The sequence below is a fragment of the Rhineura floridana genome, chromosome 2 (assembly GCF_030035675.1).
Source record: "Rhineura floridana isolate rRhiFlo1 chromosome 2, rRhiFlo1.hap2, whole genome shotgun sequence".
NCBI lineage: Eukaryota > Metazoa > Chordata > Lepidosauria > Squamata > Rhineuridae > Rhineura > Rhineura floridana.
In genome coordinates, this window is record NC_084481.1 from 234,632,970 (window position 1) to 234,659,922 (window position 26,953).

A 26,953-nucleotide genomic window follows, 5' to 3' on the forward strand; every position below is an offset into this window, starting at 1 on the left:
TTACTGCTTCTGCTTAATTGACCAAAATTAAATTAAATTAGCTCCAGTGTTTTGCTTTTGTTTGGGATGGATGAGACTCCAAATCACAACAAATTGCATTTGAACATTTGTGTTGCTTATAGTGACGAGAAGCCTGCTTTTGGCTGCATCCTCTTGAGATACTTATTAAAGGCCCAGGAAGGATCAAGGTAGGTTTGAAACAGGATGGTGCATTCAGCAGCTGTGAGAGAAGCTCCCACTTCATTGTTTTAGTTTTCAAGCTTTCCAAGTTTTTTATTTCCGGGGTTGGGGGAGAATTCAATGCTGGAATAATACAAATTAGCTCTGGAGATACATCTGTTTATATACCAAATATGCAGTCTGGTTGCCCTCTCCTAGATACACTAGAAACAAAAGGGCCAAGAGTAGCTAAATACACTGTCGCATACCAGTTGCAGAGTAGTGTAGCCGCTTCCTCCGAGACTGAGCTATGACTAAGGATGGGCTGATTCAAATTTCCCCGTACTATGAACTCACCAGGTACCGCTAGGCAAGCCATTGTTGCTCAGCCCCCACCTCCATCTGCAATTTGTGGACAATACTGACCTACCTTACAGGGTTGTTGTAAGGATTGGGACAGGATAACGTGAGGCCCTTTTGAGTATGTGAAATGTTCTATAAATATGAAATATTATCGGTGAGTGAAAGTTCTCCAAGTGGAGCTGAACTGTTCCTTCTTAATGCAATTCCATGCTTTTTCATCAGCTATTCCTATAACTTTTAAGTCAGGTATGTTTTTCAGTAGGGTATAAAGCAGGGGAGGGGAACCTCTGGTCTGTGGTCCCAATTTGGTCTGCAAAGCCATTTTTGCCAAACAAAGTCCACCCACCCCATACCTGACATCAGGTGTGGGGAAGGTAAAAGACAGCTGATCAGTGCTGACAGAGCATCACTAAGGCTGGGTGCAGCGAGGAGGGCGTTTTGTCTGGTTGCAGATGTGGTTTAGATTCAAAACGCACCTGCAAAGGGACTTGCCTTAACCACCACTCAGTAGCTACAAGTCCATTTGAACTTTGACGGGCATAGGGTTACCCACCTATCAATTACCTGATGACATTATGCCAGATGGACAGCCCCTGTCAAATTGGCCAGCCAGGGGGTGGTGGGGTAATTCTGGCCTGCCTAAATGATTAAATAAATGTAGGGCAGTAGATAGTGTTGGTATTCTATTCAGTTATAGACTCCCATCTTTTGAAACTAGGTAGCCATAATTAAATAAACGTTTGGAATAAGTTAGTTTACAGCTGGGTGTTAGCTACTCTACCCAAAGCCAACAATGATTGCTACTGGACTTTGTCTAAACTGCTGAAACACTAGTTGTGTATTCCCCCCCCCATACACACTTGTCTTGGGAGGAGACATGGGGGTCACAAAAGTGGGATAAATAACTGCAAGGCACAATCATCCCCCCCACCCCCCGGGGCAAAGGCCAAATTGCTTATTGTCTCAATGAAAGGGAGATGGTCATTGCTGGGGAATACGAGACCTGCGACAAATGAGCACCTAAAATCAAGGTCTAATAAAACATGATATATTCTGAAAAATATGCAGCAGAAAAATGATGGAAAATATGGTCTATGGCTGATGGTCAATACTGAGCATTTGTTTGGCTAACTTTTAACGTACATGCAATTTACTCCCACAGATTGTGATGTAAACTGCGTGCTGTGCTGACAAGATATACATGCACTCCCGATGACAACATAGTAATAAATTACAAAGTTATTCTAATAACAGAAGTATAAAATGCAAAGATAAAATACACCACATACCTCAAATAATTTGCCAGATATGTTTCGACTTGAGATAAGTCTTCAGTTGCATCTATTTGGAAAGTTTCTTTGAGCGTGGATTTAGATAAGGCAATACTTAAAAATATAAAAAATGTAAAAAACTATTAACATGAAAGAATATACCAATTCATCTTATAAAAAATATACTTAAAATTTTTAAATTCGCATTTTTTATATTTTTAAGTATTGCCTTATCTAAATCCACACTCAAAGCGAAACTTTCCAAATAGATGCACCTAAAGACGACTTGTCTCAAGTCGAAATGCATCTGGCAAATTATTTATTTATTTATTATTTGAGTTATATCCCACCCTTCCTCCCAGCAGGAGCCCAGGGCGGCAAACAAGAACGCCAAAAACACTTGAAAACATCATAAAAACAGACCTTAAAATACATTAAAACAAATGTTATAAATTATATATAAAAATTACTTGAGATATGTGGTGTATTTTCATCTTTGCATTTTATACTTCTGCATTATAATACCTTTGTAATTTATTGCTGTGTTGTCATCGGGAGTGCTTGTATATCTTGTCAGCACAGCAAGCAGTTTACATCACAATCTGTGGGAGTAAACTGCATGTACATTAGGCGTTAGCTAAACAAATGCATAATACTGACCATCAGCCATAGACCATATTTTCCATCATGTATTTCTGCATATTTTCCAGAATATGTCCTGTTTTATTAGACCATGACTTTAGGTGCTCACTGGCCTTTGGTGATTGGTCAAGGAATAGGTTCTCCACAGTAGATTTTTGAATACGAGACCTGCACCAAACTGCCCATACAACTGCACCAGGAAAGGAGCGCTCCCTGTTCGCAGGCATAATTAGGCAGACTGGTGTGCTTTTCATTTCATAAGGTTTGGGCACTTTAACATTCTGATGATGAGCCCAGGAAAGGGCCCAGGACAAGTCTCTGCCAGCTTTTGAAGAAACCGCTTCTTGTCCTCATCACAAGAGTGTACGTGTGTGTAAGTTCGTGGATATACATCCAGTCCCTGCCTGAAGTAGCTGAAGAGATTCAGCAGCCGTAGACAGGAGTCCCTTGACAATAATCCATCATAATTGCTGCTCTGTCTTCCACCTTACAGGCAGCACTACCACCACAGAGGGGTCAATTCACCCATCAAGACGTTTTCTCTCACGTATTACAATACCACTTGTTTAATAAGTAGCGGGGGCATTTCTACCAAGCCTGCCCATGCCGGAGAGTGCTAGCAATCCTTTTGGGGTAGGTGAAGCACTGAGTCCCTCGCTGCTTTAAATACATTTATTGCAAACAAATCTTTACACAAAAATAGGTTCTCTCTCTAAGCCATTCACATGCAACAACAACAAAAGAGAAGCCTGCTACCTACAACGCAAAAATAATATTTAACCTATACAAATGTCACACACATTTTGCCACACTGGGATGGTCAAGTTATGACATCTCTTTATAGAAGGGCTCATTCATGCATAACACGGGCCTGCAAACGGACCACCAGCAGCAGCAGTTTCCTCCTCCTATGAGCCGGATGTGTTGTTACTCCCAAAGCGCTGGTTGAGGCTGTGCAGCAGGTGCTTGGGCAGGCAGTGCCAAGAGCTGGCTAGGATCTCCTTGAAGCACATAATGGCCTCCAGGCACAGCCTGCAGGGAGGGGAAGAAAGAGGAACAGGAGGAGGACAGCAAAGAGCTGACAATTTGGGCCATCCCATCTCCCATCTCCCCCCTCCCCATGCAGGTCCAACAGCCAACAGAACACGGGAACAAGACACACACGGGGTCCGTTTTCACCAGGTTTTTCAGGGTTCTGTTAGTCTCGTCAAACAATAAGATGCGAAAGTGAATCTCCTCTTCCCTACTTTCTCCTTGGTTAATCCTTTTTTGCCACACCAGACCATGAGCTGTTCATGGGTCTTGGCTGTCCTCCGCCTGGGAAGGACAATGGAACCAATGACCTAGAGAGGTAGTGGGCTCTCCGACACTGGAGGCCTTCAAGAGGCAGCTGGACAGCCATCTGTCGGGAATGCTTTGATTTGGATTCCTGCATTGAACAGGGGGTTGGACCTGATGGCCTTGTAGGCTCCTTCCAACTCTATGATTCTATAATATAATAACCCTGCCCATGGGGAAGGGAGCTGTGTCCAGCAAATTGCGCCTGGCAAAACATTTATTTCCCAGCCGTTCCAACCAAGAACTCAGGTTGCAGAACTGCATGTTAGAAAGCAGGGTCAAGCTGGGTGGGCCCCCCAGAGTCAAGAGGGATGGATTCCATTCCCTGCCTCCAGGGAGGTGGGCTTTTGTTGCATTAAGAGGTCTGAGGGAGGCAGAAATTCAACAGGTGGAGCTGCCCTTATTCCAGTAGGAAAGTGGTGGTGGTGGTGGTTGTAATGCATCTGCCAAATGCTGTCTGGCTTCACAGAACTAATAAGGGGCACAACCTTTTGAAATATGGCCACCTATTCCTAGAGAGGAAGCCTCAATGGAAGGTGGTGGTTGCCTGGCTCCCATAAGAACGATTCTAGCATCATTTTCTGTTTTTCTTAGGGAAAGTGTGATTTCTCTTCTTGTATATTTAACAGTAAGTACAAGAGTTTGTGAGCAATTAATGGGTCTCCCCCGGCCCTTTAATATATACCTTACGAGGGATTTTGGTTGAAGAGAAAACACGAGTATCTCATTACTATGTGCCTGAAAGAGAAAGAAAAAGGACATCGCAGTTAGTACTGATCTAATGGCTGAAAAAGCATACTTGGTTTCCAGCCTAAATTCAAAGAGCCAGTGGTGTGGAGCAGAGGATACCATGCTGGGCTTGGATTAGGGAGAGCTGGGTTCAAATCCTTCTCTGTCTTGGTCCAACTTCCCTCACAGGGTTATTGTGAGAATAACATAGTATGGGAGATGAGGGGTGCTATTCTTGAGTTTCTTGCAGGAAGGAATAAGCCAGTAAAGAAGCAAGATATTTAGGCGTGAACATGGTGACACACTAAATGTGAGAAACGCAGTAACTGGTGATAGTTGCGATTTCACAGGCCTTGGCAGAAACATGCAAATATTCTGACATTCAACCCCCTTTGCACATGCTGGGATTGGAATGGATGCTGCCATCGCTTTTGGTCCTCGCACACCAAGGCCTTCTCTGACACGGCGGGTGGGCAATGTCTGGCCTCTTGGAAGGTGCACCTCAGTGTGAGTGGGGGGCCTCAGGCTGAATGTGGCCCCCCAGGCCTCTTTGTCTGGCCCTCTGCACCCTCCCTCTGCACCCTCCTTCCGTGATTTTCCCGGGCTGGAATGAGTCCTTGAACTGTGGCTATAGCCTCCTGCTTGTCTGAATGGAGAGGGCGTGTGTGTCTGGCCACGCCCACTTCTGCCACACTGGCACGTGGCCCAAGGAACGTCATCCAAACCAAGAAGAATCATTCTGTGCTTCTGGAAGGTGTTGCTTCTTATCCCCCCCTCCTTGAAGCCCACTTGATGATTGATGGGGGTGTAGCTCAGTGCTAGGCACAGAGGAAGCTGCCTGATGCAGAGTCAGACCATTGGTCTTGCTAGCTCAGTACTGTCTACACTGACAGGCAGTGATTCTTTAGGAACATTCCCAGCGCTCCCTGCAGATGCCAGAGATTGAACCTGGAACGTTCTACATGCAAAGCAGATGGTCCATCCCTGAGCTACGGCCCTTCTGCTGAGGGCGCCTGCTTTGCATGCAGAAGGTCCCAGGTTCAATCTCTGGCATCTCCAGGGGCTTGGCAGTGTCTCCTGCCTGAAACCCCAGAGAGCTGCTGCCAGCCAGTGTAGACAATACTGAGCTAGATGGACCAATGGTCTGACTCTGTGCAAGGCAACTGCCTGAGAAGCCACAGCACTGAAAGGTGTCATGCAGGGCACCCGGTTCCAGGCCAGTGGAACGTGTGAAGCCAGATATTTTTGCCCCCGAATGACAACACAACAGGCAGCCATGGGGCTTTGCAAAGGGGATGAAGAGGGGCTTCCTCCACGGCCGTCCCTCCCCCTCCCAGCTATTGAAAACCAGAGACTTGGTGTCCACACGCGTGGGGGGGGGGATCAACTTACTGCTTTGTGATGGGCAAGTAAATTGTTGGCACAGCCCCCAAAGACGATCACTTCTCCCTCGTCGCTCGCACAGGCCGTGTGCCAGAGTCTAGAAGCAGATCATACAGAGCATTAAGAACACAAAGTCCAGAGGGCAGGAGGGATACTCAGAGGAATGAAAGCTTTGGCTGCCAGTCAAGGGAATCATCCTGCTCTATACGGCTTGCTGTTGGTGATTTTATCTCTTCTATTTTTACTGCAATTATCTGTTTCTGCTTGTTATAAAAAACTTTGTAAGGCATTTAAATCTTAGTGTCAGTTATGGGACGGTTGTGACAAATGGGTTCATGGCCCCTCCACCCCTTTGAGGTAGGACCAGTTGCAACACACCCTTTGTTTCTCGCCTCCTGCCCCAAGGTGGAACAGCCAGTAGCTGTACTTTTTTAGCCCCTTTGCCTGAATACACAGTCAGTTCAGGCTTATCCTTCTGGAGAAGGTCAGGCCTTTTTACAGGGCTTCATTAAACTCCATGAAACCAGGCTAGCGTGAGCACCTCAATTTCGTGACCAAATCCAGGCTCAAATCCAAAGTTCCAAGTACATTTATTTAAGAATCAATACAGAGAGGTTCAGAAATGGGAAAGCACTTCTTGAAAGAAAACAGTAACAGAATTAACTGGCTATACTTAACTTCTCCGGAAAGCTAACAACAAAACCACTCACATTTCAAGCTGCTTGCAGAGCAAGCAAATGGAGGCTGGGTTGGGTCTTCTAGGGCCACAGAACTTGGCCTCGACTCTCTGCCCATCACACAAAGAAAAAGGGGAACCAGACACCCCCTGGTATTTCTATGGAGGATACCCTGAGAGGAGGGAGAGATTAAAATACTCCAGGCAGCTTGAGTGGCCCAAGATGATTCTGCAGGTACCTTGGCTAACAGTTTGCTGAATCATGGGGGAACGGAGGGTCACCCTGTGTGTGTGGAGTGATGTAGGCAACTGGTTCCTAGAGAGGTTTGAGACGTGTGGGCGTTTGATAGATAGGGAGGGGGGGATTTTAGTCTCTCATCACAGTAGTGTAATTGTAAATAATAAACATAAATATGTTGTAAATAGTAAAAACAAGTAAACAGGAGCGTTGGGAGAGAACCACACACATCTCTTCAGCAATGTGAGAGGCTGCTTCTTCTGCTAGCTGCAACTATGGAAAGGTGATATGATCAGGACTGGTGGCCATCGACAGAAGGACCACTGCAGACAAGAGGACCACCAGCTGATCTGCATCCTGCAGTTTCTTGCATCTCCATTTACAAATCAGCAATGAGATGTACACGGTAAACACAACAAAGCCACACGTAGTGTATGTCAGGATTCTTTTCATGAACCTCGTGGGCAGCATGGCTGCAGCTGGCTAACAATATTCCCATTCAGAATTTGTTACTGTCAAACGCAATAAAACTGGCTCCCCCTTTGCCTCCTCAAAGCCAATCTTCCTGGACGTTAAAAAAAATAGGAGCTGAAAAGCTAGCCACAATCCAAATAGCCATGAAGGTGAAACCTTCAGTGCAGTTTGGTTAAATATAAGCAAAGCAACAATTAAAAGATGTTTACCCCACGGAAGCTTTAGAGTAGCATTTGTTACTGCACATTGCATTTCTTACCCTATACGGCTTAGGTCCAGGCTATTTGTCAGACCGTATCTCCCTATATGAACCTGCCCAGGCCCTGAGATCTTCAGGAGAGACCCTTCTCACGATCCCAACACCTTCACAAGTGCGACTGGTGGGGACACGAGATAGGGCCTTTTCGGTGGCTGCCCCTAGACTCTGGAACTCCCTCCCTAGGGAGGCAAGAATGGCCTCCTCTGTGCAGTCCTTCCGCCGACAGCTAAAGACTTTTTTCTTCCGGCAGGCCTTTGGAACTGAAGGCTTTAAGGGTAGTGACTGATGAGGATGCTCTATGTTATTGTTTTACTTGTATGCTCCTAAACTGGGTTCCAGTATTTTAAGAGTAATTGGTTTTAACATCTTAATAGTTTAATCCTGTTTTAATGCGGATTTTATATGTTTATATGTTTTATATTTTTATAAATGATATGCACTTATTTTTATCTGGAAGCCGCCTTGAGTTCCAGTTTGGAAAAAGGGCGGGGTATAAATAAAGATAATAATAATAATAATAATAATAATAATAATAATAATAATAATAATAATAATAATTACCGGGGCTTCTCTGAATAATTGTGCTCAAACTGCATCCACTCATTTTTGCTAATGCAATAGATCCAGGCATCACCTACAATGAACAGAGCAGATGTTTCTGTTGGGAGCGTGATTTCAGTGTTACCAGAAGAGGCTGTTTGACTACAGCTTGATTCAGAGCTCAAACTCACTGGTTGTCCCTTGAAGCTCTTGCTTTCCCAGTCACTGCAAGTGGCTTTTCAGCTGCAAGGCTCAAGAAGCCATCATGAAACACAAAGGACCAAAGAAACCACCCCAACCCCTAAGATTATGTGATCAAATTAATTATCTCTACATACATTCACTTAGAATTGATTAATGCAAATGAAGTTATTTATTTGTTAATTACATTTATATCCCACCCATCCAGAAGGAACCCAGGGCAGAAAACAAGTGATAAAACACCAAACACATCTTTGAAAAGCCTTTAAAAACATCTCCAACACAGTTGCAAATTGGCGTAAGGTCCCTACTTGGAAGATCTTCAGTAGGTGCGGAAAAGACAACAGAGACAGCTCCTGTCTACTATTCGAGGGGAGGGAATTCCAAAGGGGAGGTGCCACCTATCATTTGGAGAAGCGTACTTCTTAATTTTTTTTCTTCAAAGAAACAAGTCAGCATGAAACAGCGGTGATAGTGGTGGGAAGGCACAGAAATATTTCCAAATCTTCTGTGCAAGCATGAGGGTTAGAAATTTCTTTTTTAAAAAATAAAAAGTGATGTCCAAGATTTTCAGGATGCCAAATATAGACCAGATGTATTAGGTGGGAATGGGGCAAGGTTGAGGGGTGGGAGGCAGGGAGGAGTGCAGACTTTAACGTTGTCAGATCTACTTTGTTTTTTGACGGAAGCTCAAGGTCCACCAGCTGGAGCCAGATGCGAAATGGGGGCTCAGGGGATGGAGCTAGTTGCCTACTGTATGCCATGAGCCATACACTGGGATAAACTTGCGTATACAAGTACAAATCCAAGCCCTTAAGGGTAAAGGGCAGGTAACACATCTAATAAACCAAATAGGACAAATAAAATCCATATCCAAGTTACTGCAGAATCACAGGCTCTAGCATAGACCTCTGAAGCTGACCGTAAGACCTGAACAAAAACCTGATCAAAGGGAGCCAATGGATACTCATCTGTCACTCATGACAAACACTAAGGCTGAGACATAAGACATTAGCATGAGGCCAACCACAGCAGAGATGTTGTGTCTATCACTGGGATTTTACATGCAGTCATGAACACAGTATATGCTGATCTACTGCAAATCACCGAGAGCTCTACCAGTAGATCCCAAACAACCCCCTGCTCGCCTGATATATATTATTTGAGACAAGATTAGTGACAAACAACCCAACTTCCCACTAGCCTGTTCTGTGACCTTTTGAGCCACCATAAAAGTAAATATAGATCTAACCCACTTTTTCAAGAGGGGTTAACAAACAGCGGGAGAACCAGACACCCCACACCACTGGAACAGTTGCAAAAGTGAGGCAAGGTGCTGCGGCCAGTGAAAGGCCCTTGTGGGATCATCACATCAAGGCAAAGATAAATCTGGGGCACATGCTTGACTGATTCTGCGGAAAGGTTCTTACATATGAACTATCGCCCTGGGCTCCTTCTGGGAGGAAGGGCGGGATATAAAATTAATAAATAAAACAAATATTTTGGTCTCTTGGGATTGACTTACTGAGAGGCTGCTTCTCGGTGGTGAACCCGCCGAAGAGGAAGAGATGATCAGATGAAACTGGAGTTAAAGAGTGCCAAGAGCGGCCAACAGGGCCAGGGCCTTGTGCGATTCTATGTGGGAGAGGAGAAAAAAACACTAAGAAAAACAAGACAGGCATTGGTCAAAGCTGCAGGCGAGGTGATGACTCTAATGATAAGCAACCAGATCGTGACAGGGGTGGGGTGGGATGAGATAGGGTGGACTAGACTCTGTGGAGATGTTTATCCTGAGAACGTGCTGGTCCAGTCATCAAGCCTAGCTTTGGGAGAAGATTTCATCTGCTGCTGCCCTCCACCCACACAGGATGGTACCATAGAATCACAGAATAGTAGAGTTGGAAGGAGCCTATAAGGCCATCCAGCCCAACCCCCTGCTCAATGCAGGAATCCAAATCAAAACATTCCTGACAGATGGCTGTCCAGCTGCCTCTTGAAGGCCTCCAGTGTCAGAGAGCCCACTATCTCTCTAGGTCATTGGTTCCATTGTCGTATGGCTCTAACAGTTAAGAAGTTTTTCCTGATGTTCAGTCAAAATCTGGCTTCCTGCAACTTGAGCCCATTTTTCCATAGAAATATTCCGTAGAACCATCCCGACATCGTTCCACTTACTATTCTGCAAAGATTGGTAGGATTTGCTGTTGTGGCTGCTGATGTTACAAAATGCGGCCCTCTTGCTGAAAAGGGTTCCCCGCTCTTGTCATATATGATAGAATCATAGAGTTGGAAGGGTCCTACAAGGCCATCAAGTCCATCCCCCTACTCAATCCAGGAATCCAAATCAAAGCATTCCCAACAGATGACTGTCCAGCTGCCTCCTGAAGGCCTCCAGTGTCGGAGACCCCACTACCTCTCTAGGTCATTGGTTGCATTGTCATATGGCTCTAACAGGAAGTTTTTCCTGATGTCTAGTCGAAATCTGGCTTCCTGCAACTGGTATTTTGCAACTCATGTTTTAAGTACTCCTGGCAAGCTAATGGGAAAAGGAGGCGGCGGCCAGTTCTGTGCTAAATTTATGCTGGAGAAGACATGACAGAAAATGTGTAAAGGGAAACTGCTCCTGGGCCAGCACACAAGTCTAATCCGAAGATGGTGAAAACCTGGCCAGGAACTCCCAATGCTAGACCTACATTACAGTCTTTGCCAACCTGGTGCCCTCCAGATGCTGTGAACTACAACTCCCATTGGCCTCAGCCAGCTGGATGCGGCTGAGAAGATCTGCAGCCCAAAAGCTCTGGAGGGCACCAGGTTGGCAAAAGATACCCTACAACAATGGGAGGCAAAATGTCTCTTTTTTTAGTTTTTATTTGTGCATTTTCAGGAGTAAATTCAAACCTACTCTCTTACTCAAAAGAACCCTTTACTCCCTCCATACATCATTCACAAAGAGGTAAAGTACGGAACAAATCACGTGTAAATGTTGTAGTCAATTGTAGGTTTTAGTTAACATCGTATTCACTCTCTGCAGGTCACTCCGGCGACTGCCAGGTGTCGACAGCGGTGTCCTAGTCATGTTGTTTCTAACATGTTGAATCAAAATGTGCTACATTTCCTCGAAAAAGTCTACTCACATTTCATGCCACTCCCACTTGTCCAGATTGAGGGAGTAGAGATCATTCATTCTAGACTCCTGAGAAAAGAGCAGGAGGAATGTGCGTTTAGTGAAATTTGTACTCCAAAAAGGCAGCAATATTCCTACTTTGCAGTTCCACTCACTCGATATCTGCCTCCAAAGACGTAGCCTCGGTTCCCAACTGTGGCACAAGCATGGGCTGCACGGGGAGACGGTGACTTACCCTGAAGGTAGGCATGGGGAAGCGGGGAGAGAGAAAGAGTGCAGGGCGTGTGAGAGATCATCTGTTTCAGGCCCTAAGAAATCCGCTTGGTATCTCCTGCACTGGCACTTTTGGAAAACTGCTGTTAATATCCGACTGGCACCGGAAATGTTTACCATATCCAACTCTGGTTTATATTCTTTAATCAACTGTTATCAAGTGATGGGTCTGAATGATTGATGGTCTCATTTTATAATGAATTTAAAATGTTACCATGCCTGTAATATTAACATGAATTATTTATTTGGACTGTCATATTATGCTTGGAAATGCATTAGCATTAGACTGTTATAATGATTTATCGATCTGCATTTTTATTTTTTTTGCTGTTGCCTTGGGCACATTTATGTGGATAAGCGGCGTGCAAATTAAAACAATAACAAGTAAATAAATAATAAGGGATTTCAGAAAGGGATATATCCGGAACGCAGTTGAGACTGGGAGGAAAGTGTTACAGGATCAGGGTGGTGGAAGAGGAAAAAAAAGTGATTTTGACCTTACTCTTGCCCACTGGGACTACTCCTCTGTGCACTGCTGCCGCCGCCGCCTGTGTTCCCTCTCCCCCCCCCTTCTGGGCAAGACAGGCACCCACTCACCCTCCCACTACAGAGACAAATAACCTTCCTGCAGGCATCAGTAACCCTTAAAGCAGCCCTCTCTTACTGTTCTTGAATACTGAAGCGGCACCAGAGACCACTTAAGACTATCTGGTGAGCTCAGGGCAGAGCCGAGGTTCCAACCAGGGTCATGGCTACTTCTCATTCCCTGCCACACTAAGCTGCTCATTTAAAACATACACAGACATAAAAGTTCTGGCCAAGGCTGCCCCTGTAAGGGGAGAATGGAAGGCTGTGGGAAATACTCCCCCAAAAGGCTGGTAGTCCTGCCAAGAAAGAACTCAACTCGAGGGTTACCGTGGTTACAGGCTGGCTCCACGTAAAAGTCTCCGTGTCCAGGACATGCACGTGATCATTCCACCCACGAGGAAGACCTGAATTCTTTTAGACAAGAAGAGAGACACCTGAAGATGTGCCAAAATCTCCTTCCATACAGCAGTTTCAACAACTGTAAACTAGAATAGAAAAACTCACAGAACGGAATGTCAAATGTTCCTTTTGGGATGTGTGCAGGCCACCAGAACAACTGTGGGCTTCAGCTTCCACCGCCTGGGATAAGTAGGACCACGGGACCCAGCAGGTAAATACAGGCAGCTATCCCAGGCAAAAGGGGTGAAACCCAGAGTGGTCCAGTAGGCCTTCTACATGCCATCCAGAGAAAAACTCTGTTTGGGGAAGGCTCTGTTCATCTGCCTGCATCTTTCTGCCTTCTCAGTGGTGGCCCCCAAATTATGGAATGATATATTTGACGAGGCGCGCCTGGCGCCAACACTGTTATCTTTTCGGCGCCAGGTTAAGACTTTCCTCTTCTCCCAGGCATTTTAGCATGTGTTTTTAAATTGTTTTTTAAAAATGTGTTTTTAAATTTGTGTATTTGTTTTTAAATTTGTGTATTTGTTTTTAATGTTTTAATTGTTGTAAACTGCCTAGAGAGCTTCGGCTATGGGGCGGTATACAAATGTAATAAATAAATAAATAAATTTTGCATTATTTATTTATTCGTTGTTCTAATATCCCCCACTTCCTCTAACGAGGAGCACAGGAGCAACTCACAACAAGAACTAGATAAAAAAAATAAAACATACAGTGATACAAACCAAAAATAAAATCACACATTCACAATCAGATAAGCAGTGACAAATATCTATAGTACTAATCCAATAAAGATCAATTTCAGTTATTGATCCAAAGGCTGGACGAATAAAAAAAGATTTTAGCCTGGTCTTGAATGTTTGTACTGTGGGAGCCAGGGATGTTACCTGGGAGGGATTTCCATGAGCGAAGAGCCACCACCAAGAATGCCCTGTCCTGTGCAGCCATTCAGCAGATGGGACTACATTCTCTGCTGACTGGGATGCACGGGTTAGATAGATGGCACTGGGGTAGGTGCTTCTTTAAGTATTTGGGTCCCAGTTTGGTTAGAGTTTTATATGCTAAAAAAGCAGAACTTTGGATTGGGCTCAGTAGCTCACTGGCAGACAGTGCAGTGCCTCCAGGATGAGGGAGATATGATACCTCCCCGTTGCTTCTGTCAACAGCTGAGCAGCAGCATCCTGCGCCATCTGCCCCTTTCCTACTATCTTTAAGGGTAGCCCCACGGAGAGCAGGTTGCAGTAATCCATCTGGGACCTTGAGATTGGTTTTTATCGTATTCGTTAAAACTGTGAGCCGCCTACAGGCTTTGAAGCCAGCTGACGGGGATATCAATCCAAACAAAAATAAAATGGAATGTGGGTCCTGGAGTGCTAAATGTGGACATTGGAAGCTGCCATCTACTGGGTCAGGCCATAGCCCTGGATGCTGTGCTTTGCTTGGCAGTGAATCTCCAGGATCCTTCTTAGCTTTCATTCTTGAAGCTGGAGGGCCCCAGGAGGGGAACCTCCTTTCCTCCCAAAGGTCTACCACAGCACAGGCAACACAGGAAGGTGCCTTATACCGAGTCAGACCATTGCTCCATCTAGCTCAGTACATAAGAAGAGCCTGCTGGATCAGGCCAGTGGCCCATCTAGTCCAGCATCCTGTTCTCACAGTGGCCAACCAGGTGCCTGGGGGAAGCCCGCAAGCAGGACCCGAGTGCAAGAACACTCTCCCCTCCTGAGGCTTCCGGCAACTGGTTTTCAGAAGCATGCTGCCTCTGACTAGGGTGGCAGAGCACAGCCATCACAGCTAGTAGCCATTGATAGCCCTGTCCTCCATGAATTTGTCTAATCTTCTTTTAAAGCCGTCCAAGCTGGTGGCCATTACTGCATCTTGTGGGAGCAAATTCCATAGTTTAACTATGCGCTGAGTAAAGAAGTACTTCCTTTTGTCTGTCCTGAATCTTCCAACATTCAGCTTCTTTGAATGTCCACGAGTTCTAGTATTATGAGAGAGGGAGAAGAACTTTTCTCTATCCACTTTCTCAATGCCATGCATAACTTTATACACTTCTATCCTGTCTCCTCTGACCCGCCTTTTCTCTAAACTAAAAAGCCCCAAATGCTGCAACCTTTCCTCGTAAGGGAGTCGCTCCATCCCCTTGATCATTCTGGTTGCCCTCTTCTGAACCTGTACTGTCTACACTAACTGGCAGCTGCTCTCCAGGGTTTCAGGCAGGGGTCTCTTCCCAGCCCTGCCTGGAGATGCCATTGGGGATTGAACCTGAGACCTTCTGCATGCAAAGCAGGTGCTCTACCACTGAGCTATGGCCCTTCCCCTATGACTTCAAAGAATTTACACGCATTTAGTGCAGAGATGTCTGTCTTTTCAAAACATTTTCATGGATGTTGCAGGCTACAAATATATTTAAAGAAGCAAATCTCTGTATGCACGGGGTGACAGATGTGAAGCCTTCCTCAAGCCCTGACCCAGGAGAGATTCTAGGGTAGAAAAAGAAGCAGACTTACCCAAAAAGAGGTTTCGTCAAACTCAAATGTTCCGATCTGCTCTCCTTCAGGGTAATACCCATAGCCACCAAAAAATATAAGCCTGTTCAACAGAAGACATGGGAAGATGAACAAAAAGAGAGTAAACTACTACAAGGTAACACTCAATAACTATATTTCAATGGAAACGAAAAGAATTAGTTATGATGCAGGCTTCCATTATTTGTTTTAGCCTTTGCCAAGCCGATGTCCTCCAGACGTTTTAGACAGGCTGGATCTGATGGGAGTTGTAGTCCAAAATGTCTAGAGAGCACCAGCTTGGCAGGGGCTGATTTGCTGAAATGAAATCTAACACCCACAACCTGCTTCTTCTGCCCGTACGTACTGCCACTAAGATCTAGCAAGGAGGCCTTGCTCAAAGTACCATCAACAGAAGCAGTCACAACTGCCACAGGACAGCAGCAGGGCCTTTGCAGTGTTAGCTTGGAGGCAGCTGAACCAGCTACTGGTGCAAGTTCAGAGGCAGACTTTGCTGTTGCTATTTCAGAATAAATGTAAAGCCAGCAGAACTGTGGGTTTTTTTTTGGGGGGGGGGGAGAAGTATCCAGCTGCATTGCTACCTTAGCCAGAAAATTTTATCTGCTTCTTCCCCCCCTCCCCTTTATTGCTGCTGTTATTTGGTTGCAAATTGCCTAACGCTTAGGACAGCATGGGACATACAGTAATTCATATGCTGCCTATTTGATTCACTAGAACAGACAATAATGCTGGGAAAAAGGGGGTAGAAAAAGAGGAAGGCCAAAGAAGAGATGGATTGATTCTGTAAAGGAAGCCACAGACCTGAACTTACAAGGTCTGAGCAGGATGGTTCATGACAGATGCTCTTGGAGGTCGCTGATTCATAGGGTCGCCATAAGTCATAATCGAAGGCACATAACATAGGCAGCTTACAAAAAGCCAAAATAACCCAACTAGGCCAAATTACATTTGTAGCTTGAGAAGGAGAGGGGCGCAGAGACCAGAGTAAGAACCGTGAGTAGAGAGGTGTCCTTCTTTTGCCATTCTTAGGACCCTCTAGGAAATTCACCAAACCAAACTTGCTGTAGCGTGGAAATGGATGTGTGGAAAACCCCTGAATGGGACACAGCTGTGAGCAGCCTCAGGAAGCTCCATCTGCCTTTGATGCCTGCCCATAAAAACAAGCCAAGAGTGAGAGACTAGGGTGATGTTAGCAGTTTCCAGGAACCCTCTTGGGGGTGAGAGTCTGTGAGTGAGCTGCAAGTTTGTTTGAGCCCTGGGGGAGAGCCAGAGTAGACACGTGGAGTCCTAGGTGACAGCCAGGGGTCAGAGAGGGGTCAGAAGGAGAAGCAGCTGGCACTGGTCTTTATTTATTAGTAATCTGCATTAATGTAATGTTTTTATATGAACTTTGTGTATTTTTGTAACACTTGCTGTGGTTTAGGTTGTTTGAGTTTGCTGTACACCGCTCAAGAGATATTTTTATGTAGTAAGCGGGTATAGAATTAGTCTAAAGAAATAATACATGACAAATGAAATAATGAGCGGGGGATCGGGGAAGCAGATGAATCCGAAGGAGACTGTAGAGAATGGGGCTCCATGCAAAGCCAGTTCTTCCCATGGATTTCAGTCAAATGAGGCGGCAGGCCACACAGTCGTTTCCAGGAAAGGCAAGGGGCACCTGGACCAGCCCAGCTCCAGTTCATGCTTGCGCACACTTACTTGTTCCTATAAACCCAAACGCCAAGTTTGTCTTTTGACGAAGGGGGGATGCCTTGGCACTCTACCCTGACCCACTGCAACACTCTGTCATTCGATCTCGAGCTGAGCATGTAGAACTGCCAGGAAAATAAAGAGACAGATTAGGAACATGCATCTTATTGGTTCAAATGAGTCCTGAGCGCCTAGATTACTCTGAGTCCATGTAAAGCTCTGAGTCTGGCCAGCCAGGCAAGGACAATGAACTCACCAGATACTTCATGAGGCATGTACTAGCAAAACTGGGGCAATGCAACCACTTGTTTCAGAGCATGATCAGGCAAGAACTGCCCCCCTCATACGCGTTCTTAAAAGCTGGCCTTTCTTTCCAGGTTGATTAATCTAGAACGAACTCCAGTCTTGGGATCCTCTCTTACAGTTACTAATATATTTTCTACTTCACACTGAGGCCCTAATCCATGGGATTCATAGGTACCTGGAGAAATTGGAACCCTAAAATAAATTTTTATTCCTCTAAGAGTAATTTTCTCTCTGCAAGAACAATGAAGACTGTTTACTGATGGCCAGGAAACTTGAGTTAGGATGTCACCAATATGGACTTCTTTCTCCTTTTGATAAACCCTACACCACAGTTCTGCCGGATGTTTCTTTATATTGGTACTTGGCTCTTGTCTAACAGCCTTACAAGCCTGGAAGAGTAAAGAACTGGGAGCTCATTTACTGTGATGGAACAAGAGCGCTAGCAAATGCTCTCTCCTTAGAATCTACACCTTCCTGCTTCATCCCTGTTGCTAAGCCTGCCATGTACTGAAGAGTCACTTGAGAAAATCACAAACCATTACTAGTGCTGGCTCTGCAGCCATTGCCTTTGTCAGGTCTTCCCCTCACTTCGCCCACTATTTCCTCCTGCCCTCTTTCAAACGTGGTTTACTGAGTGAAAAGTTGCTCTGAGCTCCTCTTTTGTATGTTTGGAGGAGCCCCATGTGTCAGAAGGTGATCTAACGTAATATGACCAACAGTTTTACACCTTCAGCAATGGCATAATCTTGTAAGGACAGTGGAATGATGTCAACTTAATCCCGCTTTCAAACAGTCCAATCATAATGCCTCATTAAAAAGGAAGTTAATGTACAATTGGTGCCTCTCTTATACATCCATAGTTTGGCACCACAGCCAGGACTTTTGGATGGAGAAAGGCAACTTACTGGGCTAACGGGTATGTGAAAGATGGTGGTCACAATCTACTTTAGTCAACTGTAATAAGCTGTTGGAATGGTCATTTACAGCCTATATTACTATGGAAACCAGAGGCCTTTTTTGTGCAGGTAGATTAAGTTTTGCTACCACAGAGACATACGTCCCACCTTGGAGAACTGGCTCTGAAGATGTCTTTGGAAGCAAAAATGGGGAGTTCCCATTGAAAAGGTTTATCTGCTCCTCTACCCCAATTGTTTTAAAGATACTGGTTGAACAAACAGAAATGAAAGGATTTTTAAAAGAAGAACATGCTGAAGAGAAAGAAAAATAACAGGAACCCAAAGGCTCAAAGGGCTCCTGCAGCGTATTAAGGCAGGGGGCTCTTCAGTATAGATGGAAGGCATCTCACAGCACAACAGCTTAGAGCTGAAGGGAAAAATGCAAACATTGTTTTAAAAAACAAATAACAATTTATCCTGTAAGGTGCAGGGTAGAGTCCAGTCTTCCTGAATGCTGGTCAGCCAATGAAAGTGATGTGTATCAACTGATAAAGAGGAGGCACATATGGATTTTGATAAAAGGATGTATCTGTGCCTCCTCTTCATCAGTTGATACAGAACACTTTAATTATGTTGTACACTGCCCTGGGAGCTTATTGCTATAGGGCGGTCTAAAAATGCAATAAAATAAATAAAATAAAATAAAATAATTTGATAAAAGTCTAGTTGGGCGACCAGAAAAAAGGAAACAGTTAGAGGAAAAGTGGTTGGAAATCCAGAAATGACAGGGCAGGCCGTGGCAGACTTAAGAATAGTTAACAGCAGAAAGGAAGCAGGACTGATCTAGAGATGAGTTGTCAGCACGAAAGGCTTATGGGATTTGTGGATCTAGTGTAGAATACTTTTGTTTTGCCTTGTAGAAAATTGCAAAATGTCAGCTTGGGATGGATTTGATGCTAGATAATGTTGTGGTCTTGGTTAATAAGATGGGATTACACTGTTGGCAAACTGTGAAACACATAAATGTGAGTGATATCACTGAACTAACTCTCCCCCTCCCCCCAAAAAAGAACCCCTTAGGAAAAGAGGTAGGAGCTTGTGAGCCAGTTTTCCCAAACATGGGCCAAGAATAAGCATGCTTGTGAAAAGGTGAATGTGTGAAGAAGATTCTCCTCCTGCCAAAAGCAACTTAATGTTGTCTCCAGAGACAGGGAAGGACAGGAGAACCCCTGGAGAAGGAAAATGAAGTCCTACAGGATACAGAGCAACAGAGCTATTGGCTGACAGTCACATTCCAGTAGCAACAGAATCAAGCAAAGTAAACACACCATTCCTGGTAACAACAAGAAATGAATGCTGCCCTGGGCTCCTGCTGGGAGGAAGGGCGGGATATAAATCAAATAATAAATAAGTAATAAATAAATCAAATAATGTATGTACGGTATAAGCTTCCATTTGAGAATCAATTCTCTTTCAGCTGCTGGTTTCTGAAGTCTTATGAACTTAACTTGTAGTAAAGGCACAGCATGAAGATTGCTAGATCTCTCTCTCTCCATTAACAGCAACTGGTAACACCGTAAAACGGAAGACTGGGTAATGCATTCTCTTCCACCTCCAGAAGAAAGGCAAAAGACAGGATGTGCCACGCTAAGTCCCGTCATCCAGTAGGGACTGACCTTATTCGTGTTGCCGCGTGCGTGGTGCCCTCCAAACAGGTACAAGACTCTGTCCATACAGACGGCACAGCTTCCCGACATGGAAGGGGGCACGTCCCCGGCCGTTCTGTGTTTCGTCCTGGCAAGAAGGTGGCAGAAAGATCTTTGGATTAGGCAATAAACCATTCCCTTATCTGCCATTTATAATTTTCGGTTTAAGTTAGTACAGTCCTTTTTTATTCATTTAAAAATAGTTCCGTTCTGACTTGTGGACCTCTTCCAATCCAATTCTGCTTCCAGACACCAATTTAGAACTCCTTTCATCTCCAAATATTGATGACACCTCACTCAGTGGATTCATGTAGGTGTTATATAACTGGCATCCCACAGGGTTCAAAATATAAATGGCAAGGAGCTGAGCAGAAACCCCCCGTGCCACCTTCTGGAATCAGCCATCTAGGTAGGAGAGGAACCATCTCTAGGCACCACCTCCAACATCCAATTCAACACAACCTAACCAGGAGGATACATCATGGCCGATGGAACTGAAAATTGCTGTGAGGTCCAAGACAGACAACAGGGTCACACTCTCCTTGTCTTTCTCTCAGAAAAGGGGATTAGAAGACTCACTACCCAAAGGAACTATAATTTCCTTCTTTTAATGTACATTTTGTTTATCTGTCTTGAACCATGTGGAGAGGGTGGGTTGCAAAATGAAACTGAAACTATGAAGGACTTGGAAGACGTTAAGAAACCATTTTCTGTATTTTTAAAACAGAATCCCACCAGTAAAACTTTTGCCTTTCTCTGGGATTTGTCTGTGATTCTTCCCCCCCCCAATGCCTACAGAGTACAAGGGCCACAAGGGCCTCCACTACTTTTATGGAAATCCTCCTATGACCAATCAGTCTGAAAACCAAGGATTTAAAGTACTGCTTATACTGCTACTACAAAGGGAAGGTGGACCCCAGACACTATACGGCCAGCCAGAGCTTTCACAAGCCACCAGAGACTGTTCTACTGCCCTAACAAGCATGCTAATGGGGTTTTTGGGGGAGTGAAGGGTGCAAGGGAGATGCGAATTTTAGAAGGTCACTCAGGCATTTTACCATCTTCCAGTTTCCATGTTGTACATCCAGATTTCATCTCTGGGCAGGTAGAAGTCGTAAAAACCCCTCACTTGAGCATTCTGATGGGAAAATGAGGGGGAAATGTCCCATTATTAACTATAACAAGCAATTTAAAAGCACCCAAGGCTGCTTCTTCATGCCAACAGCCCAAAGAACCTCCATCCCCTCCTCCCCATGTTTGTATTTTAAAAAGCACGCCAAACTTTGGTTACAAAATGTGAGCTATTTCAGTGCAAACTCTGATCCCATTTATTTATTTAATTTGTATCTTGGTTTTTCGATCCAACAGGCCAACAAGGTGGTTCACAGTAATAAAGGCTAAGTATTGCAATACTAAAAGGAAAATATAAAACATATTCACCTAAGGCTGCAATCTTATAACCACTTACCTGGAAGCAATCCACGCTGAACCTCTTGAGTAAACGTGGACAGGACTGAACTGTAACTCACTGAAGTCAGTACAGACAGCAGCACAAGAGGGAACTGATACTACCCCTGCCAGAATGCTTGATTATATCAAAACTTACAGGCTGCCTTTCTGCCCCCAAAAAGCCCCCTCAAGGCAGGGTATAACAAAAGAATAAAAATACAATAAACACTCAGGGCGATAAAAGTAAAACAAGCAACAAGCAAGGAAAACATTCACAACGCCAGTAAAATCGTAAGGAACATAAAATTAGGAGCAAAAAATAACAACAGGCAACCGATCATTCATCAATACCAATGATAAATCGCATACCGGGGGGAGCATGGCACAATACACAACCACGCCTGAAAAAGAACTGACTCCTCTTAGCACTGAAAGAGCCATCTTCACTTACATACACGTGTGTGTGAGCGAAGGGGCTTCATCCACGTTCTGACAAATGGACACAGAGCCCTTCTACACAGGCAGGATCCTGACTGAGCCAGAACAATCACCCCCATGTGTGGAAGAGCTCTGCACACATACCATGGATGCACTCTGAGCCCCTTCTCACATGCCAAATGTATAGACAATGGAAGATCATGGCTGGGGTGTGTGTCTAACCCTCACAGCCCCCTCATAAATTCTTTGAATCCACGGGAGGGGTGTTTGCATGTATTCCCCTCCTACACTCTGTCGCCCCAGAGTGCAGGACACGGAATAATGGGCTCAAGTTGCAGGAAGCCAGATTTCGACTGAACTTCAGGAAAAACTTCGTACCTCTTAGAGAGGTACAACAATGGAACCAATGACCTAAGGAGGTGGTGGGCTCTCCAACACTGGGGGCATTCAAGAGGCAGCTGGACAGCCATCTGTCGGGAATGCTTTGATTTGGATTCCTGCATTGAGCAGGGGGTTGGGCTGGATGGCCTTATAGGCCCCTTCCAACTCTACTATTCTATGATTCTACAATGTCGTGTACTTAACAGATCCCTCAAGAGATTTGGGTATAAGGCAACACATCAAACAGCAACAACAAAACATTCCTCAACATCTCTTAAGACCTTCAGGTAAAACTCAATGCATAGGTAAAGTTATTATACTATTAACAACCACCACCACCCCTTGCTGCCTTGGCCACCCGCTCACCCTGGCACCCACCCAAGTTGAAACCCACTTCATCCTCTCCAGCCCTCTGTGGATCTTCTTCCATTTCTGTCAAAGAACAGCCTTTTTTGCTGCTCACCTTGTATCCGCCCCACACGAGCATGCACTGGCCGTCAGTGACAGCCACATGACCGCTCCGTTCGGCAGGGCTGCCGTTCTCCAGCTGTTCCAAGTTGTCCTCAGCAGGAGCCGGAATATCTTCATCCACTGGCAACTCTTCATTGTCATCTGCCATGCCGATAAGAGGATACTATCCTTCAAAAAGGACAGAGAGAAACTTTAAAATCACACTTAGCCAAAACAGAGTGGAGAACTACTGTGGGTCACGAAATACTTCTGCCAGTTTCTGAACAAGTCTTCAATTATTTATTTGCCAACACTCGGGGTCGGCAGAGGTCAGTTATTTTGAGAAACGTCTGTTTGCTACTGGCTGCAGCAGAGCTGTGGTCTCCTGGGTTATCTGTTTTCAGCTCCGTCAGCCTTTGCATCTCATAGCTATGTTGTGGATTTTAAGAGAGACATGACATTTCTGAGTTACACATAACTTTCCATCAGCAACAGTGGAAAGGCACCTAGGTGTATACTTAGCAATTCCAGGTAATGGCCTACGAATCAGGCCACTTGCTTTGCATGCTGATAGGGAAGGGGCATAACTTGGTGGTAGAGCCTCTGCTTTGCATGTTGAAGGTGCCAGATTCCAGTATAAGGCAGCTTCCCATGTCCTTTCAAGAAGAGCCTGCTGGATAAGGCCAAAAGCCCATCTAGTCCAGCACCCTGTTCTCACTATGGGGAATCCCCAAGGGAGATGTGACTGATGCCAACATTGTATTTTTTTTGATGCCAGGTTAAAACCTTTTCATTTGCCCTGGCATTTTAGAGTACGGCATTATTTAGCTGGTTAAATGGTTTTATTCCTCTGCACAGTTGATTTCATAATGTATTTAAATCTCTGCGTATACTATCCTGAAATCTACTTCTGGATCAAGTCCAGCAGTGATGAGGACACTGAGTTGGAGGCTAAAGTGTCACTGGCTAAGGAGCCACACTAGATTCTTAGCCTGGAGCTGATGCTGTTGGTCAGGTGACCACCACAACAGAGGGTGGCAGGCAGGATCGAATAGCACCAGGGACCACAGGATCAGAGCCAGTACCCTCACAGACACCTTGAGGAACTGAGTGCTCCCATACCACCTTGCCAGACCAAGCTGGAAGCCATGGCCTGCATGAGAAGCACCATGGTTCAGTACAGCCTGGCAGGGAGTCCAGAGTCTGTGAGTTCAGATCCCCGCTCGTGTCTCCTGGGTGTCAAAGGCCAGCTAAAGATCACCCCCACAGGGAGTGGCTCAGGGGTTACGTGCCCTGCCACCTGTGCATCCGTGGGCAAGCGGCAGAGTCCCAAGGAGCCCAGCTGCGGACAGGAAGGGGCTGGCTTGTGCAGCTGTGGCAAGCTGAGCAGGCCCTAGCCAGCTGGGGAGGACTAGCCTCAGAGGGAGGCATTGGGAAACCCCCTCTGAATACCGCTTACCATGAAATCCCTATTCATAGGGTTGCCATAATTCGGGATCGACTTGAAGGCAGTCCAGGAGAGCTTTTGCCACTGTCCCTTACAGGGACACGGCAGACAAAACTGGCTGAGGAGAGAACATAAGAAGAGCCTATCTGCTGGATGAGGTCAGTGGCCCATCATCCTGTTCAGTAGTCCAGCATTCTGTTCTCACAGTGGTCAACTAGATGCCTATGGGAAACCTGCAAGCATGAACTGAGTGCAAAGAGCACTCTCCCCTCCTGCGGTTTCAAGCAACTGGTATTCAGAGAAGTATACTGCTTCCAACAGTGGAGGCAGAACATGGCCATCAGGGTTAGTCGCCATTGATAGCCTCATTCTTTTAAAGCCATCCAAGCCGGTAGTCATCATTGCCCCTTGTGGGAAGTAAGATAAAACCAGAACATTCAGCTCCTTGGATAGAGATTAGGGGAGGAACAAGAACCTGCTTCTCTTTCATGGAGTATAAATGACAGCTGTCTACCAACACAAAGGGCTGTCACTTTCCTAACCGCACAAATAAATAAATATATATTCCTTTTTAAAGTGGATTTATTCTGCTAGGGTGACAATGCATTTTAACCCACTTTAATTTGGCAAAACCAAACTTCCCAGTATGTGCTTGAATCCTTCCCATAAAATACTGACAGTATGAAGGTGCCCCGACAAAATTAAGCTCCTAACCCTACTTGCTAGAGCAGGAAAAGCAAGATCCCTGGCCTAGCAGCCTCACCCATAGCAGCCAAGCTCAATGTCTCATGAATGCCTTTAACAGCACTTACGAAAAAGCCAGCCCTGAAGGCCTTGACCAGGGAGCGAGAGGGAGGAGCAGGCAGCATGGAAAGGAGTGCTGGCTCTGGGCTATCTTTTCCAGTCATCAGCTGGGGGACATTGCTAGATCCCACTATCCTAAGCCTGAAATCCTGAAGGTTGTCTAAAGAGGTTTTATCTGGGTTTATTGCTAGTCAAAAAATGAAAATCACAGCTAATTAAAGCCCCACCCCGCCCTGCCCCACCCCACCCCATTCTTCAAGCCACACAATAAGCTGATCAAACACTGCATCCTGCTCAATGGGAAAGAGCATTTTTAAAGCTTTTCTTGCAACTAGTGGTGCAGCTTCCTATAGTCTACTCTGACTGGCAGCAGCTCCCCAGACTGCCAGGCAGGGGTCTTCCTTATCTGGAGATGCCAGGGATTCACCTGGGACCTTCTGCAGAGGCATGTGTTGCACCACTGCACTACAGCCACAGCCCCTAGCAGCACAATTAAGTGGCACAGCACTCAACCAGGGGCAGCGGAGGTGGAACAGGCTGTGCTGCAGCAAGTGAGGGAAATCACGTTTGCTGTGTCTCTTTGCATTTTATCCGTTAGAACAGGATCTTTCCCTGTCCATTTTCCAGTTTATCCCATATCCAAAAAGAAAAGTTAAAGAATAAGCACAAGTAAGAGTAGCAGTACACTGAAAACTGTAAATGACAATGTCCTGGTTTTAAAAGTTGAATTCCATAAATGCACTGTAACACCAACCAGTATACGTTTATTTTATATTATTTTTGAGCATCTAAGTTTGTTAGTGTTGTATGATTTATATATAATGTTTGGACTATATATGATTATGTTTAATAATGGTGTAAATTTAATAAAGATTGATTGAAAAAACACACAGGAAGAAAATACCACCCGTTTGAAAACAGCACCACAGGGACAAGCCTGGGCTAGAGACTTTCTCCCTGATAGGCTAACCTTCCACTTGCAAGGTGGCGTTTTGTTGTGCTCCTTTTTAGTATGGTGGGGGGCGGGGTGTTCTAAAAGATAAACACCCCCCCAACAGTCTGGAGTGCAACAGCCCAGTCTACCACCCTATTCTGCTGGGGGTGGCGGGAGCTGGGGAGAAAGGTAGGAAATGGGGGAGAAGAAAAACGAGGGGTGGGGGAGAAGAGTACCCGCCGCTGAGCCCCCCCCCCCAGGTAAGATGCGCTCCCCCTCCCTCTCGACTTACCTTAGCCGGGACCGCTCAGCCTGTCAACATCCGTCGGTGCCGGCGGATATCCGCCCCGCCTTCCCTGTCACAGCGGAAGCTCTGCCCCCTCCCCTGTTGATGGTGGTGGGAGAGAGGGCGATAGAGAGGTGTGGACAGAGCGTCCGCTGGCCATCCTCCCCCTGCAGGAGCGGAATGGAACTGCTTCCAGGAGACGCAGAAGCGGCAGGAAAGAGAAAGCAGATCAGGGTGCGTAGCACTCATGCGTGCCATCAACCAAAATGGCAGTGGAGGCTTCAGCCCGTTAGTGAAACCTCAGCCGCCATCTTGGTTAAGGGCAGCACTGTGCGCACCGCCGCAAAACACAGGACTGGAAGATAGGCGGTATGAGGGAACGGGTTTGCGGTGCGATCCATGGCAGCGTGTGCCGGGGCAGGCTGGAGCCCAAGGGCTCCGGCATGACTAGAGCCGGCCCTGCACAATGCCAGAGAGGGCATTCAGAGGCATCCGAATTAAAAGCCCGCAGTGCCTTGCTGTTCCACAGCCTGACAAGAGCTTCAAAAGGGTCACCTGCTCTATCTACTGGGAACTCCCCCAGGGCATTCAGGAACCCAATGCATTCCATTAGTCTCCGGGGGCAGAGTATATTAATCTGCCCACCACCCCTGCAGGGGAGGATCAGAGCCATTAAGTCTAAACATCACCAGGAAGTAGTCTGACCATGACAATGGGGTGACATCCACCCTCCTATCTCCAGACCACTCCTTCCTCCATCTGGAACAATAACCAAGTTGATGGTGTGCCCTGCCCTATGTGTTGGGCTGGTGACAATTTGAGACAGCGCTGTGGTCATCATGGAGGCCATGAAGTCTGGAGCTGGAACAAGCCTCACCATGGACATTCAAATCACCCAGGACTATCATTCCAGGCTCCTCCAACACCACAGCAAAGATGGTCTCCGCCAGCTCGGTCAGAGAAGCAGCCAGGCAGC

At 45.7% G+C, this 26,953-nt stretch overlaps 1 protein-coding gene across 2 annotated transcripts; it reads right to left on the reverse strand.

Annotated features, from left to right (window-relative positions):
• Positions 1-3,093: 3,093 nt before the first annotated feature.
• Positions 3,094-26,130, reverse strand: KLHDC2 (kelch domain containing 2). 2 transcript variants are annotated; one of them, XM_061612616.1, is made up of 14 exons: positions 25,984-26,130; positions 22,520-22,690; positions 20,847-20,926; positions 19,759-19,876; positions 16,890-17,005; positions 15,171-15,252; positions 12,583-12,666; positions 11,550-11,630; positions 11,405-11,463; positions 9,799-9,908; positions 8,094-8,166; positions 5,895-5,982; positions 4,459-4,511; positions 3,094-3,467 (listed from the first exon to the last, which is right to left on the reverse strand). In XM_061612616.1, the coding sequence occupies exons 2-14, from the start codon at positions 22,673-22,675 to the stop codon at positions 3,344-3,346; spliced, it is 1,224 nt and encodes a 407-aa protein (XP_061468600.1). In that variant the 5' UTR covers positions 22,676-22,690; positions 25,984-26,130; the 3' UTR covers positions 3,094-3,343. The 2 variants fall into 2 exon arrangements, with proteins under 2 accessions (XP_061468600.1, XP_061468599.1); XM_061612615.1 differs by having other exon boundaries at positions 22,520-22,695; positions 25,984-26,129.
• Between the last annotated feature and the right edge of the window lie 823 nt (positions 26,131-26,953).